The sequence below is a fragment of the Metopolophium dirhodum genome, chromosome 1, assembly GCF_019925205.1.
Source record: "Metopolophium dirhodum isolate CAU chromosome 1, ASM1992520v1, whole genome shotgun sequence".
NCBI classification, from domain to species: domain Eukaryota; kingdom Metazoa; phylum Arthropoda; class Insecta; order Hemiptera; family Aphididae; genus Metopolophium; species Metopolophium dirhodum.
The window spans coordinates 26,382,086-26,396,116 of NC_083560.1; the positions used below are offsets into that span (position 1 = coordinate 26,382,086).

Here is a 14,031-nt window from a genome sequence, read left to right on the forward strand (position 1 = left end):
GCAACACTTGGACCCTATGTTACATGCCACTGAGGTACCTAGTCACTATCAGTTTGTGATGAACACTTTTGTTTGCTGCAGCACCCGTTCCATATGATTGCTTTGCTGACATAGTCGAACATGGCACTATCGGTACGAACATTAAACATGACAAGCCTGCTGATGAAATGCTGTTGGATTGGACCCAGTGCATTTGCGTCGTTACCTTTCACCTGGAGTTTGGCCAGGTGATGGAGTTATTTCCTGTGCTCATTTGTCGGCTGGCTATCTTGTAATACCTATCCGTGTTTCTGTATTTTTACAAATTATATCTGTATTTTTTTTCGTTTATAGTGGGTCTACAACAAATATCGACATCAAATCCTCCGAGGAAGATAGATAAAACAAACCTCTGTTACCTGGCGTTTCCTGACTCCAATTCCAGATGTATGGGAGTCCCTCAGTTTCATGTCAAGATAAGTGTTCTCAACATTCAGTCAACACTATATAAACAATATTGAAAAATGTCCAGTTTTCTTTCAAGCTGATCATCGTTGTTTGTAATGGGTTTGTTTTCTTTCGACAATTCAAAATTCTATTGTTAAGATGTAGATAATAGTCTTATCCATACAGTATTTAATATCCTTAAAATATTTGACAACTAAAACCCTTATTGTTAAAGATGTGTGATTTCTAAAAACTATTTATTACCTATAACAATGGTACAAATTTTAAATTTGCTAAATGCATATTTATCTTCGTTTATCTTCCCCATGTTTAAATATTCAGCTAAACGTTTATAAATAACTGTCTTCATTGCCAAGTATGTTGTACGCTTGGCATCAAATGATTTAAAATCTGATACTAAATAAACAACAATTTCTTATAATATGCTTAATTTAACTAATAGAATTTAATAATTAGAAAATTACCAAAGTTTTTAATTTATCCTTGTCAGCATCAATAATTTTCAATTCATCCATAGTTGCTATAGGTATGTTCAAACTAGACCGGTTGATTGATCTTTGGTCTGTAGTGGTAACTGAATGGATTAAATGTGTGTTTATATCCAGCAAAAGTTCTTAATTTTTCATTTCATCCACTTAAATGATTTTTAATTCTTTTTGTAATGTGGCCATATTACGTGAAACTTCATTAAAAAATATAACAATCATAATTTTATTAAATATCATCTTAATATGACTAACTAAATATGTACCATTCATAACAGCGTGACCAATATCATTTACCATTTGTGTCAAATTTATATTAATATTTTCTGACTGGTTGATGCTGAATTTTAGAGCTGATGTCCTCTGTCTCTGGGCAATACTCATTATTGGAGCTGATATCTTCTGACTCTGGTTGATGCTCAATAATTACTGATATCTTTTATGACCTAAATAAGAAAAATATATAAGTATGTTACTTCAATTATTTTATAAACAAAAAAAAAACATACTTTCTGAGTGAAAATTAGTGATATTTAATTTCTCAGGTACTTGTGTACTATCATGATGATATTCATTATCATTATCCATATTAAATAAATCTATTGAAAGTCCATTTTTCAGGGATGGAATTCCAAATGGGATACATATGTAACTGATGAATTCATACTGAAAGATACAGAAAAAAATCATAAGCTTTTAAAAGAACTGGCCGACCAAGCTCAACTTACACCGTAAGTGTTACATTGTCATTGAAAAGGTTGTATAAGTTAGAACTATTCTGTCGTTTCAGTGGTGGGAATTTGTACAGAAAAGAACGCAAGAAAAGCATAGGTATTTCAGAACCCAACCCTCTAGTAATGGAGCCATCTATACTTTCCATACATGATAAGTCTGTTATGGAAGACGAAAATGTACCAGTAACTATTGATACAATACTGTTATCTAAAAGAACGTTACCGGACCTTGAGTTTCCAGATAATTTAAAATCCCATACTGAATATAATCGTTTAGTACGTGAAAAGAATAAAGTAAGAAATTTTATTTTTTTATTTTTTTCTATTTATTCATTAATACGGACAAAAGTCCAATTCACAATATATTTGTATAGATAACAATAATATAATATAATTTAAAATAATAAAATATAACATAATAATAGATGAAACGATTAATATATATAAGAATAGGAATAATAATGATAATAATAATAAAAATAATAATAATAATAATAATAAAATACATTCAATGTTTATTAAAATAATTTACTATTTTCCGAAGACATTAAAATATTTATGGGGTCGTATGACGTATACTTTTTAGATGAATGAGGAATATAAAATAAATGATTGTTGCGAGTGTAGTGGTTTTTGACTTTGAAATTTAATTGACTAAATAAAAATGAATCATCAATCTTGTAATTTAGCAATTTGGTGAGAAAGGTGTTGTATGATAAGTGTCTACGTACATTTAAAGGTTCTAAGTTTAATAATTTTAAAATATTTTCGTAACCAGAGTGAGGAGTTCTTTGAATATTACATTTATGACCTATAAATCTGAGAGCTTTATTTTGATCTTTTTCAAGTTGATCATTATGTCCTACATTATTGTGGTCCCAAATTAATGGAGCGTATTCTAATAAAGAGCGGACTAGTGAGGTATATAGACATTTTAAAGTAACTGGATCACGAAAATCGGAACAGTTTCTTTTTATCATACCAAATACAGCTAAAGCTTTATTTTTAATCGCTGATACATGAGCATTGAATAATAGCTTGGAATCAAATAAAATCCCTAAATCTTTAAACAATGATGAACGATGTAAGTTAATGTCACATATATGGTAATTAAAATGCAAGGGATTGTGCTTTTTGGAGTAAGTAACAATTTGGCATTTATCAATATTTAATGAAAGACTATTTGAAATGCACCATTCGTTAAATGAAGCTAAATCACTTTGAAGAAGATTAATATCATCGGGGGAAGAAATAGCTTTGTAAATTTTTGCATCGTCGGCAAATAATAAAATGTTGGAGTGTGTAATGGAGGATACAGCATCATTTATAAATAAATTAAATAGGAGAGGGGAAAGGTGATCGCCTTGAGGTACTCCAGAAATTACGTTTATAGGTGTTGATATAAAATTTTTATATTTGACAAATTGGATTCTTTGACTTAGGAAAGAGTTAAACCATGATAATAGGGGATTTGCAAAGCCGATTTCCTGTAGTTTATTAATTAATAAATCGTGGTTTACTCTATCAAAGGCTTTTTCAAAATCAGTATAAATAACATCTGTTTGTTGATTATTAGAAAATGATTGTATTATATGATGTTTAATAGTTATTAAATTAGTAAGACATGATTTATTATTGCGAAATCCATGTTGTTGTGGTGCTAAAATATTTTTAAATATGGGTGTAAGCTTATCATTAATTATCTTAGAAAATATTTTTGGGAGAATAAAAATTATTGATATGGGACGGTAGTTTGAGATAAATGATTTGTTACCTTTTTTGAGAATTGGATTAATATAGGTGGATTTCCAAGACGATGGAAATGAGCCAATAGTACATATTACGTTTAGCTAGTTTTTTCTTATATTGTTCTTTTTATTATTATCCAATTATATGATTCTAGTTGATTCAGTTACCCTGTCAACCTTATGTGGTTACATTACTTGAAAACTACCATAGATATTTAGAAAGTGTTTCTTTAGTGATAATAAAGCAACAAAAAAAAAAAAAAAACCGTCAACTTGAAGTTTTTGACAAAAAACAACTTGAAAAACGGTTACTATATATCTTTTACTATGAAATAAATCATTACATATAACCAATTTATACCTAATTTATTGTCGTTTATAAAAAAGTATTTGGTATTTTAATTTTTAACTTCTGTTTATAATTTATAATTGAAAAAAAATTTAATCTATAACTATGTTCTTGTTTTATTTTTTTAAATGTATATAGTTACACACTTTGCATTGAAGTATTAGATGGTCTGAGGATTTGTTTTAACACTTTCTTATTCGGAATGTTGGTACTTAACAAAGACAAACAAGCCCAATACTATGAAGCATTAAAAGTGACTCTGCAACCACCTGTAAACAATATTATTTCACAGTATGATTAAGTTACTTATTATTTTTAAAATTCAAAAATATTTTTCTTTTTTTATTCATTAAATATTGTAATTATGTTTTAAGAAATGGTGAACAAGGCTATGATAATGTACCAAATTACGAAGAATTGGAAAGCCGCGATAACAAAAATAATGTTGAAGGTAAAATAATAAAATTTCCTATATTTTTAATAAAATATAATTTTATTAAATGGTTGTACAATTATTAGCTAAACGGAGACGCAGACCAACCAGTCAATATGGCTAGTATTGCAGGTATTTTATAGAATTTTATATTTTGTCTAAGACTTGTGTTTAATTAATGTGATATTATTCAGTTTAACAAAATCTCATCGTTCAAAAATTTTAAAAGATACATTTGAAAAAATCCGTGATGAGGATGTATTAAAAGCAGACTCTTGGAAAGCCGTCCCAACAGTGCATATGATGAAGAAATAAAACAGCCAGCTATTGTATACGGTGTATACCATCTTTTAAGGCTTTTGGGTATTCATTTAAGAATTAATATTAAATTATATTTAAAACTTATTGTAGTAAAAACATATTTTTACATATCACAATAATACTATCGATTGAATGCACACAGAATATTATCAGTTCAGTAAATTATTTCTGGGTCTATCAAATTCTCAAATAAAGTTATAGATTTAGAATTTAAGCATTTGAGTTCATTGCTAATGAAAGTAATGTTACTAAAATACGTTTAGATTATTTTTTAATCTTGTTTAGAAAAATAATTAATCTTCAATTGTATATTCATTAGGGTACCACTTAAATTTTTTTTTTTTTTACATTTCTTACCTTACTATCAGGTTCTATTTACCATAAAAACTATTTCGATGAAGTTTTAGAATTCTGAATCAAGTTTTACTGGTCGCCCAATGCATTTAAAAATATATGAATAGTAATAAATATATAAATATTGAAAATTAATAATTTATTATTTTCCGTCAACTCTATACATAAATGTGAATACTTTTAATACTTTTGCATTATGTCAGATACAAAATAGTTATAAAATTAATAATATAAACAAAAAATATAAGGCATTTAGAGATTTTGAAGTGTTTTTTTGTTTGGGTCAGGATACTGTTGACGATGTTTTTCAACGACTTGCAGTAAAAACTGTTTTTGTTCCTCTTGATTGGTCAGAACTGAATTAAAAGATGAAATTAAAGACACTCCTCGCTCTGCTATGTCATTCACAACTTTTAATGACCCCAACGTTTTCTTTCCACTTAGATATTCTTCATTAGTTTCCCATGTGCTTGGATCAGTTCGTAAAAAGTTTGTTTTAATATTTAATGCATTAAATAAATGTATGGTTTGATTTGTCACTAAATCTGATAACTTCTTCTCAGCCAGTTCTACTGCTCGTATTTTTGCTTTACCTTCATCGCTCCCTAAATTTGACAAAGCTGATACCATGCTTATGAAAATGAACTAGGAAAGTATAAATAAGAATGATTAAATAAACATTGCTCAACTCACCATAAAAAACTGAATATAATTTTAGCTCTATAAATGAACGTTAAGTTTTCACTTAATAACTGAATAAAGCTAAAATATGGTATTCAAAACAAAAATCAACTATCTGCCTTATCACAGCGCTAGATAAAGATGTGTTTGAAAAAGATATGATTTCTGTAAACATACAAATCAAAACATAATTATTGTTAATTTATGTTTGAAAATATTCAGTTTCATATAAAATTAAACCTTTATATTATATAAAAATAAGTACAGTATAATATCAGTTTTATATTATATATATATATAGCATTTAAATAATATATATATTATATATGTCCAAATATAAGATGCCCACTATAGGATTTAGACATAACCCATAGTGGAGCATGTGCTAACCGGACAAAACTGGATTTTTGTTATCATACCTAGACACCTAGTATTTACTAAAAAAATTATTAAAAATCAATAGATTAAAAGAAAAAAATAAACTTTTTAAAACTATACTTTCAATTTGTTTGCAACAATTAAAACAAATTAAAATATGAAATATTTGTAATACTTGTCAATGAATCTTATAAATAAACTAAAATTGTGATATCTTCATCATCTCAGGAGTTATCGCAATAAGTAAATCCTGATTTAACATTTTGTATACCTATATATATATTTAGTCTATTAGGTATATAAATTAAACATACAATTAAAAAATGAATAATAAATATAATAGGTATAGTATGTTAAATAACCTAATAGGTGGTTTATATTATTCCTATGACATAATTTCTAGTTAACTATTAAATTAAAAAATAACTTGATAGCATTAAAATATATATTTTCAAATAAAAAATCAATTTATCATTAAAAGTAATAATATGATTATTATTTAATAATACATAATAATATTTTATAATAGAGGACTTATTGACCAGAATAAAATATTTAGTTGGCTGTAATAATCAGTTACGTCCTAGAACAATATTGGACGTATCTGGTTAGTGCAACCATTAAAAATAAAATTATCATAGTTTTTTAGTTTTTTATAAATATTATCATGAATATAAAATCTAAACCATAGGAAATGAGGTTGAGTGATGTATATTATTCTTACAAAAAAAATAACACTACGTTTTTAATTTTTGGTTAATTTACCAATTTTATAGATTGTTTTTTGTTTCCTGGATAATTTTTAAAAATGGACGTATCTGGTTATTGCACCCTGATCCTCCGTGCACCTGATATTATTACAGTTATGAGAACCTTCCATAAAAAAATCATCATTTTGAGCATCTAAAATGAACTTTATGAAAGTTCTATTGTTATTAATTCTTCATCTTCATTTGAATTTTTGGCCAAATAATTTTAAATAAGTTTCAATTAAAATTAGGTACTATTAATCATAATTAATAAAAAATACATAAAAATAATTGGGTTACACATATATAAATATATTAAGTAACTTGCCTTTTCTAATGCTATTAGAGCTTATTTTGTCATCCATATTAATATTGAATTCAATTGGTACAGCAGTATTATTTTCAATTTTCGTAGAATCGGTCATACAGGAATTATTTGCTGTAAAAATTAATTTATGTAATTAAATTACATCATGTCATTCAACAATAAAATACAGTTATAACAGATTATTAATGTTTTACTCTCCACACTAACTTCTTAATGGTTTTTACTACATTAAAATATTCAGGATCATATGAGCAAGATGCAGTAGGTACTACAGTTTATTATAACAGTAATAATAAAATGTATTATTTTATTTCACAATAACAATTTAAGATTATAATTTGAATTAAATTGTATACACCTGAATTTATCTTGTCTTTAATTGAGTTACTGGATGATTACTGAGCTGATTGGGCACAAACATCATTGGTTTAAAATGTGTCTGTCTGACAGCAGGTACCCATTTTTTTAACCTTTCATTATCATTGAGTGGAAACCTTAACGATAAAAATACAGAGTTAAATTATTTACATAATTATAATATAGGTACGTATAATTTAACCTATAATTTAAAATAAGAGTACAATAATTACAATTACGAAATAATCAACGAAAATTAACATTAATACTAACTTATGAAATATTAATTAATTGTTGACATCACTTGTACCGGAGTACAGTATAATATAGTTCAGTGGGTATATCGCTTAGAATCTGATACATACGTATAACGTATTATGATTATGAAATTTTGATACGACGGACTAAGTATATAGTCCGAGTTTGATACTATTCATAAATCATAATCAATGGTATTATATAAACATCTATGTGACTATGCGTCTATGCTTCAAAATCGTAAATGCAATACTGAAAAGAATATTGAAAAGAATATTGTAAGAATATTGACAATGATTGCATAATTAACAAATTTGCAAAAAAAAAAAATAGAACAATTTTGTTACAATAATTATTTGAATACGGAACGCAGTCGTGGGTGCGAAGAGCGAGAAGGCGGGAGCCCGAGAACGGCTAGAACACAAAAACGCATACCATAATAATAATAATAATAAAATTTGCGGTGTTGGCCGTCAATCGGCAAGGTGCGCGGTGGTTTGGAGGCACGCCGTCAGCAACATCGAATCTTCCACCCGGCGCCGCCTGCCGCCAATCAGCCGGCCGGCTACGCGTGTGTCGTGTGAGCAGTGCGCGCGCTCCTCTACTGCCACGTTTTCCGTGCGTGCAGCCGTAGATAATAAAAGTCAGTAAAGTCGGACATAATCAGTCTTTTATTATCTATGCGTACTGATGTGACGTCTAGGGCAAGGTGGATTATAAAAAAAAATAGATGAATACGCCGGCTTGGTGTAGGGCTTACCGCTTACCACGATTTAAGAATCTAAGATAGTACTATCTTCAATCGTATTGCTTACCGCCGACGCACATCTCTTATTCCGTTATCAATAGTATTTGCCGCTCCCGGTGTGTGCCGATAACGCCGATAACAATATCGTCTTCGTAGTTCGTCACAGATTTCTATTTAGTATAGAAGTCTTTGTAGTTCGTTGTTTGTGCCGTGCGATGCCGATCCACATCCGTCGACTTAGTCTTACCGGCTCTCAACGTACCAGAAATCGTAAATACTAAGTAACCCGAGTGCCCGACTGCAGCTCTACTGCACATAATATAATATTTTACGTTTCCGAAATAATAATACATTGTATACAATAATTGAGAGAAATCTCGCTCTGTAGATTTGAGCGATTCGTTCTATCGTCATAGATGTTAGAATATAATATACACATCTGTGGCTATCGTAGGAGATTGTCTTGGTTTGATTTGAGAAATCTGGGTGAGTACAAGAATAAAAATAAGTATTAAAATATAAATATATTGTTAATTAATATGTCCATAGGTCTTTAAAATCAAAGGTGCTATCCAACCACAATATTTATTACGATTGATATATTAAGTTGTCTAAAATCAATAGATTAATCAAGATATTGTGATAGATCGCCTGCACCGCTGTCGTTCCGTTATCAATAGTTTTGGCCGCTTCGGTATGCGCCGATAACACTGACGTATTCGTATTTCATATTTTGTGCCATGTGATCCACATTCGTTGACTTTGTTTTACAGACTCTCTCCACACCAGAAATCGTAAGTAACCCGAGTGCTCGACTGCTTCTCTACTGCGCATAATATAATATTTTACGTTTCCAAAATAATAATAATATATTATGCATACAATATTTGCGAGAACACGCCTAGATTCTATGCACTGTAGATCCTCTATCGTCCATTAGCTACCCAATGTCTATTAAGATCACAATATGTAATTTAGATCCTCCGGTGTCAAATAGATTCTTCATGTCTAGAGCACAGATTTTTATACAATTGCATATATTTTCCTTTTTACATTTTTAAGAATTTTGTCAGTTATCTTTATGAATTCTAATAGTTAATGGCAATTTTAGTAATGAGCAGTATTGAAGTGGAAGGTTTATTCATGTAATTGTTTAGACTTATAAATTATAATGATATTGAAATGTGATGTGTTACATTTTTACAAGTGTAAAAAATGGACTTTACATGATCAGGGCCAGATTGGCCCGGTGAGTAACCAAGTAAAACTCTATGCGCCGCGACAATTTTGGGCCGTTCAAGTCATGAGGGGACGCCTGACTGAAAATATTTTAAGTGTTAAAAGTTGAAGAAATGAAGACTGAAATAAAAAAACTACACGGAATAAGAACGTACCCAAGGACCAATTTTAACTAACTTAGTACCTTTTATTAATAACGAACCAAACCTATTTTACATTCTGAGCTGAGCGATTAATATGTATTGATTTTATTAAGATGGTTTCTTCATTATTATTTTTTCTGTCTGTCATCACAGAATTCCAACCACAACAATCAGTCAACTTACTACAACATCAAACGTACCTCTTACCTTCAACTAGTATATCAAATCCAGCAATCCAAGCATTTAAGTAGCAGTAGAGTTACAGCCCCGATCACTAAACACTACTAATCAATTGGCTAATGATCATCAAAACTATAATCTTGCTCTTCAAGCAAGAGCTAAGGAATTGTTAATTTAAAGAAGACGAGTCAATAGCACAGAAATATCCAGTTAATAATAATTCTTTTGTTACCTACCTTATAAATTATAACCAATCTTTCTTAACATTCTGAAGTAATGCTTGTTTTTGTCTTAGATTTGATACTCAGAATAGATAATTACGAAGTGGTAAAATATAATCTATCTTATCTTTTAATACATTTAATACATAAATAGACTACAAAATTGTACATCAATTGCATGTACATATTATGTTCATTGCTTACTCTGTTTCATCCCTTGTGAGCTTTGAAAATTTATCTATATTGTTTCACTTCATATTGAGACTTATTGTACAAGTATATTATTATCCAATATGAATAGAGATCATTTAGATGAGCATAATTACTTTTTGCATCTTCCTGATCTTCCGGAACAAAATATTGAGGATGTAGATGAAGAAGTCTATATATAAATATATATTATAATAATATAAAACTAAATAATAAATTAAAGTAGAAATTATTACATTCAGTTCAATTGTATGGCGTTTATAAGGTATTATATTAAAATTATCTATCAATTACATATTAATTTTCCCTATATTTCTACAGTTCAAGAACAAGCAATGACATACACAATGATTTCTGGTGTTAGACATGAGTCTCAAATATTTGTGGACAGTTTAAATAACCGATACTACAAAAGTAAAAGTCGAATTAATCAAATGTGAGTAGAAATATCACAAATTATTTAACATAAGGAATTAAAAAAAAAAAATTATTGTAAGATTTGGTTTGTTTGGCTATAGTATAGTATGCTGACAGTTCTTTTACATTATTTTTAAAATTATAAAAACTAAAATTTATAATTTCTAACTATTTAGATATTTAGTATGCGAAAACCAAAAAAAATCGCGGAGAATTTTGTTCTGCCCCTGCCCATGTATTCGCAAACATGAACGATAATGTTATAACGGTACTAGGACAACATAACCATGATCCTCGGTTAGTAGATGTTCCTATGGTTCATTTGAGAAGAGCTATTCGTTCAGCAGGTACAAAACCTGGAACTATGTCTAGCTCTGTTGGAGGAATTTATAACAGAAATAGTCAAGTATGTAAAAGAAGTTAAATAATACATAGTTTTAACTAATGGCCATGACATTGCTGCAGAGTATTGTTATAACTTATAAGAACCATAAAAAAAAGTTATTATAATAATAATACAATTATTTACTGCCTTAGAAATCCAGAAGGTGCAATAAATTACACATTTTTGCAATCCCAATTGTGTGTTAAAAAATGCGTCGGCGCCATCAACCCATCTACAATCAAAGAACTTATAGCTATCTTGAGCCAGCAAGAAAATTCAGCATATGGATCAACAATGCAGAATTCATCCTCAAAGTAAAACTGTACAAATATTAAAAAATAAAATATTTTTATAATATATTTTTATTTAGTTTTTTTCAACAACAATCACCATTAAAGGCAGAAGGTGAAAGAGTTGGCATAGTTTTTGCAAATTTATATGCTATTCATAAATATAGGGAAGAGCTGTTTACAGTCATCGTTGTAGGTATTGGGACTTTTAAAACGGTTCCCAGATGTCCACCTCAGTTCACCAAAGGTTGTCTTTTAACATTTCAAGCGGTTTTAAAAAATGTAGTAAGTATAATTAGTATAAATAATTTAATTTTTCTGAAGTACATACTTATTAACTGTATTTTACTTTTGAGTCTTTTCCAATGACTTCAAAAATGACCCAGGCTGCATATGAATCTTTTTTGATAATTACTCGCCAGATTTTGCCGTTAAACTATGCGGAGCTAGTAATTATTTCTGATTTTGAAAGGGGTTTGATAAATGCTGTAAAATCAGCAATTCCCAAAAGCAGATACCAGGGGTGTTAGTTTCATTATTGTCAGGTACTTAAGTTTAGTTACATAATATAATTCACACAATTTAATTTATATTTTCTAGTCTATTGTAAGGTACTGCAGAAGGAGTATAAATAGTATATTCAACCTCTTCCAATCAAGTCCTGAGGTGGCTAAAATATTGCACATGGTAATTTTTATCAATAACGGATTACTGAAATTAATAAGAATATTTGAAATTGTATAGGTATATAAAAATGTTAACGTTTTACAAACATGTCTGTTATAGATCTTAGCCTTACCTCATTTACCAGCAGAAGTAAATCCCAATTGTAGGTTCACAATTTTTTTTGGATTCAGAGTAGCTGTTAAATTTGCCAACCAACATACAAACATTTCTCAACGTTTGGAGATTTTTCTCTTTAGTTATGTTCAAGATTTTAGGCTAATAGAAATTGGCGCTGCTATAAGTGTCTACAGGTATGAGAATTTCATATAAAACAAAAAAAAAATAGAAATAAACGATCTAATAATTTTAAAATGTATACACTTTTTAGTTCTGATGTCCGCACCAACAATTATTTGGAGTCATTCCATGCAACACTGCTAAACCAAATGGGAAAACATCCAAATATTTGGGATTTTTTGTGTAAAATCAATTTTGTAAAATAATATTTGTTTGGAAATTGGAAGTCTAATCTAACTATCTACCTAACCTATGGATTTGTATCTATTTTTTTAGTGCTGTGAATTAAATTATTATTACTTATTATTATTAACATTTAACATATTAACATTTTATGACAATTTTTATTGTATTATTTATGCTTACATTTTTTAACAATTGAATCACCTATTTATAATATTTACATTTTTTGACAGTTGAATTATTTATTTTATATTATTACATTTTTCAATATTTATTGAATAACACGTTATATAAGTTGTAATTTAGATTCATCGAGTAGCGATAAATTTATTGGTTTTACGATAATAATGTGTGTTTTATTGTCAATAAACATAATTTCAAAAAAAATTTATAATACCTTAGCGTAGTAAAGAACTTCAGAAGTTAACATAGTAACTTGTAACTTGTTAGTACTTTCAGCTTTGTTATTTGTAGGTTGTAGTGTTGACATGCTGTACACATGGTTTTTTAAGAGCAGTATAAGCAGTATTTGGGCCGTATTACAATAGTTAAACTAAGGTTATACCGCCGAATTCGGCCGAGGTTTAAACTATGGTCTATGGTTGTAAAACGCTCTACTCCATAATAGACTAATGTTTTATAGTAAATGAGTTTTGATATTTGGTTTTTACAGTTGGTCTTTTTGACTGTCGGAGTAAAAATTGATTGTTATCATTTCTGAGAACGGCCATCGTCCGGACCAAGGGTGTCACACTGTATTATTTCAATAATATCGAATTTTCTGTTAGTCTTATTGGTTTGGTTAAATTTAGGTTACACTAAATAAAAATGAAAAAAATTATTTCTTGCCAGAGTTGTTTACTAGTTCACCACATCCAAGATTGTTGAATGAAAATTTTTTTAAATTTACCACTGAAGAGATATAATGTTCACTTGGATGCAAATAGTGTTAAATTTCCAGGAAACATGTGGGGTTCGCATTCAAATGGATCAGTAACTCTATTTACCCATATCATTGGCCTTAGAAATTGTAAATGTGTCGGATTTTTATAAAATTAATAACCATATTTTAGTATTTAAATTTACTTTTAAACAATAAAACCATAACTAGTTATGGAAATCGAATTTATGATTCTATTAAACATGTAAGTACATAAAAAGTTAAAATATTGTGACATGTATTTTTAAAACAACAATATTAATAAAACTATTTAATACATAAAAGTATAACTATAAATAAAAAACAAATAAAACTGTACAAAAATAACAATAGTTAATATTTATAATATAAAGGATTTCATAAATGAAAAAAACATTTTCTAATGTATAAATAACAACATGTCGTGACTACTTGGAAATATAACTGAAAAATATTGATAATATGTTGAGGGATTTTATCTTTTATATGAGGAGTGTTACAGCGACAAGGT

General features: G+C 28.6%; 1 protein-coding gene, 1 long non-coding RNA gene and 3 pseudogenes across 2 annotated transcripts; 2 read left to right on the plus strand and 3 right to left on the minus strand.

The window, feature by feature from the left end:
• Window positions 1–472: 472 nt before the first annotated feature.
• LOC132935129 (uncharacterized) lies at window positions 473–1,547 on the minus strand (annotated as a pseudogene).
• Window positions 1,548–1,550: 3 nt separating this feature from the next.
• On the plus strand, window positions 1,551–4,636 carry LOC132935136 (male-specific lethal 3 homolog; annotated as a pseudogene).
• Window positions 4,637–5,014: 378 nt separating this feature from the next.
• LOC132939140 (uncharacterized) lies at window positions 5,015–6,761 on the minus strand. The gene is made up of 2 exons (XM_061006169.1): window positions 6,696–6,761; window positions 5,015–5,717 (listed from the first exon to the last, which is right to left on the minus strand). Exon 2 carries the CDS (start codon window positions 5,499–5,501, stop codon window positions 5,124–5,126), a length of 378 nt encoding a protein of 125 aa, XP_060862152.1. The 5' UTR covers window positions 5,502–5,717; window positions 6,696–6,761; the 3' UTR covers window positions 5,015–5,123.
• A 246-nt stretch (window positions 6,762–7,007) lies between these two features.
• LOC132935083 (uncharacterized) lies at window positions 7,008–8,332 on the minus strand. The gene is made up of 4 exons (XR_009663158.1): window positions 7,970–8,332; window positions 7,638–7,874; window positions 7,366–7,501; window positions 7,008–7,118 (listed from the first exon to the last, which is right to left on the minus strand). It is a non-coding gene; the product is annotated as an uncharacterized LOC132935083 (long non-coding RNA).
• Window positions 8,333–8,786: 454 nt separating this feature from the next.
• On the plus strand, window positions 8,787–12,842 carry LOC132935145 (uncharacterized; annotated as a pseudogene).
• Window positions 12,843–14,031: the final 1,189 nt, after the last annotated feature.

Excerpts from the sequence above, each read along its gene's own strand:
- LOC132939140 (XM_061006169.1), bottom strand. The coding sequence starts at position 5,501 with ATGGTATCAGCTTTGTCAAATTTAGGGAGCGATGAAGGTAAAGCAAAA.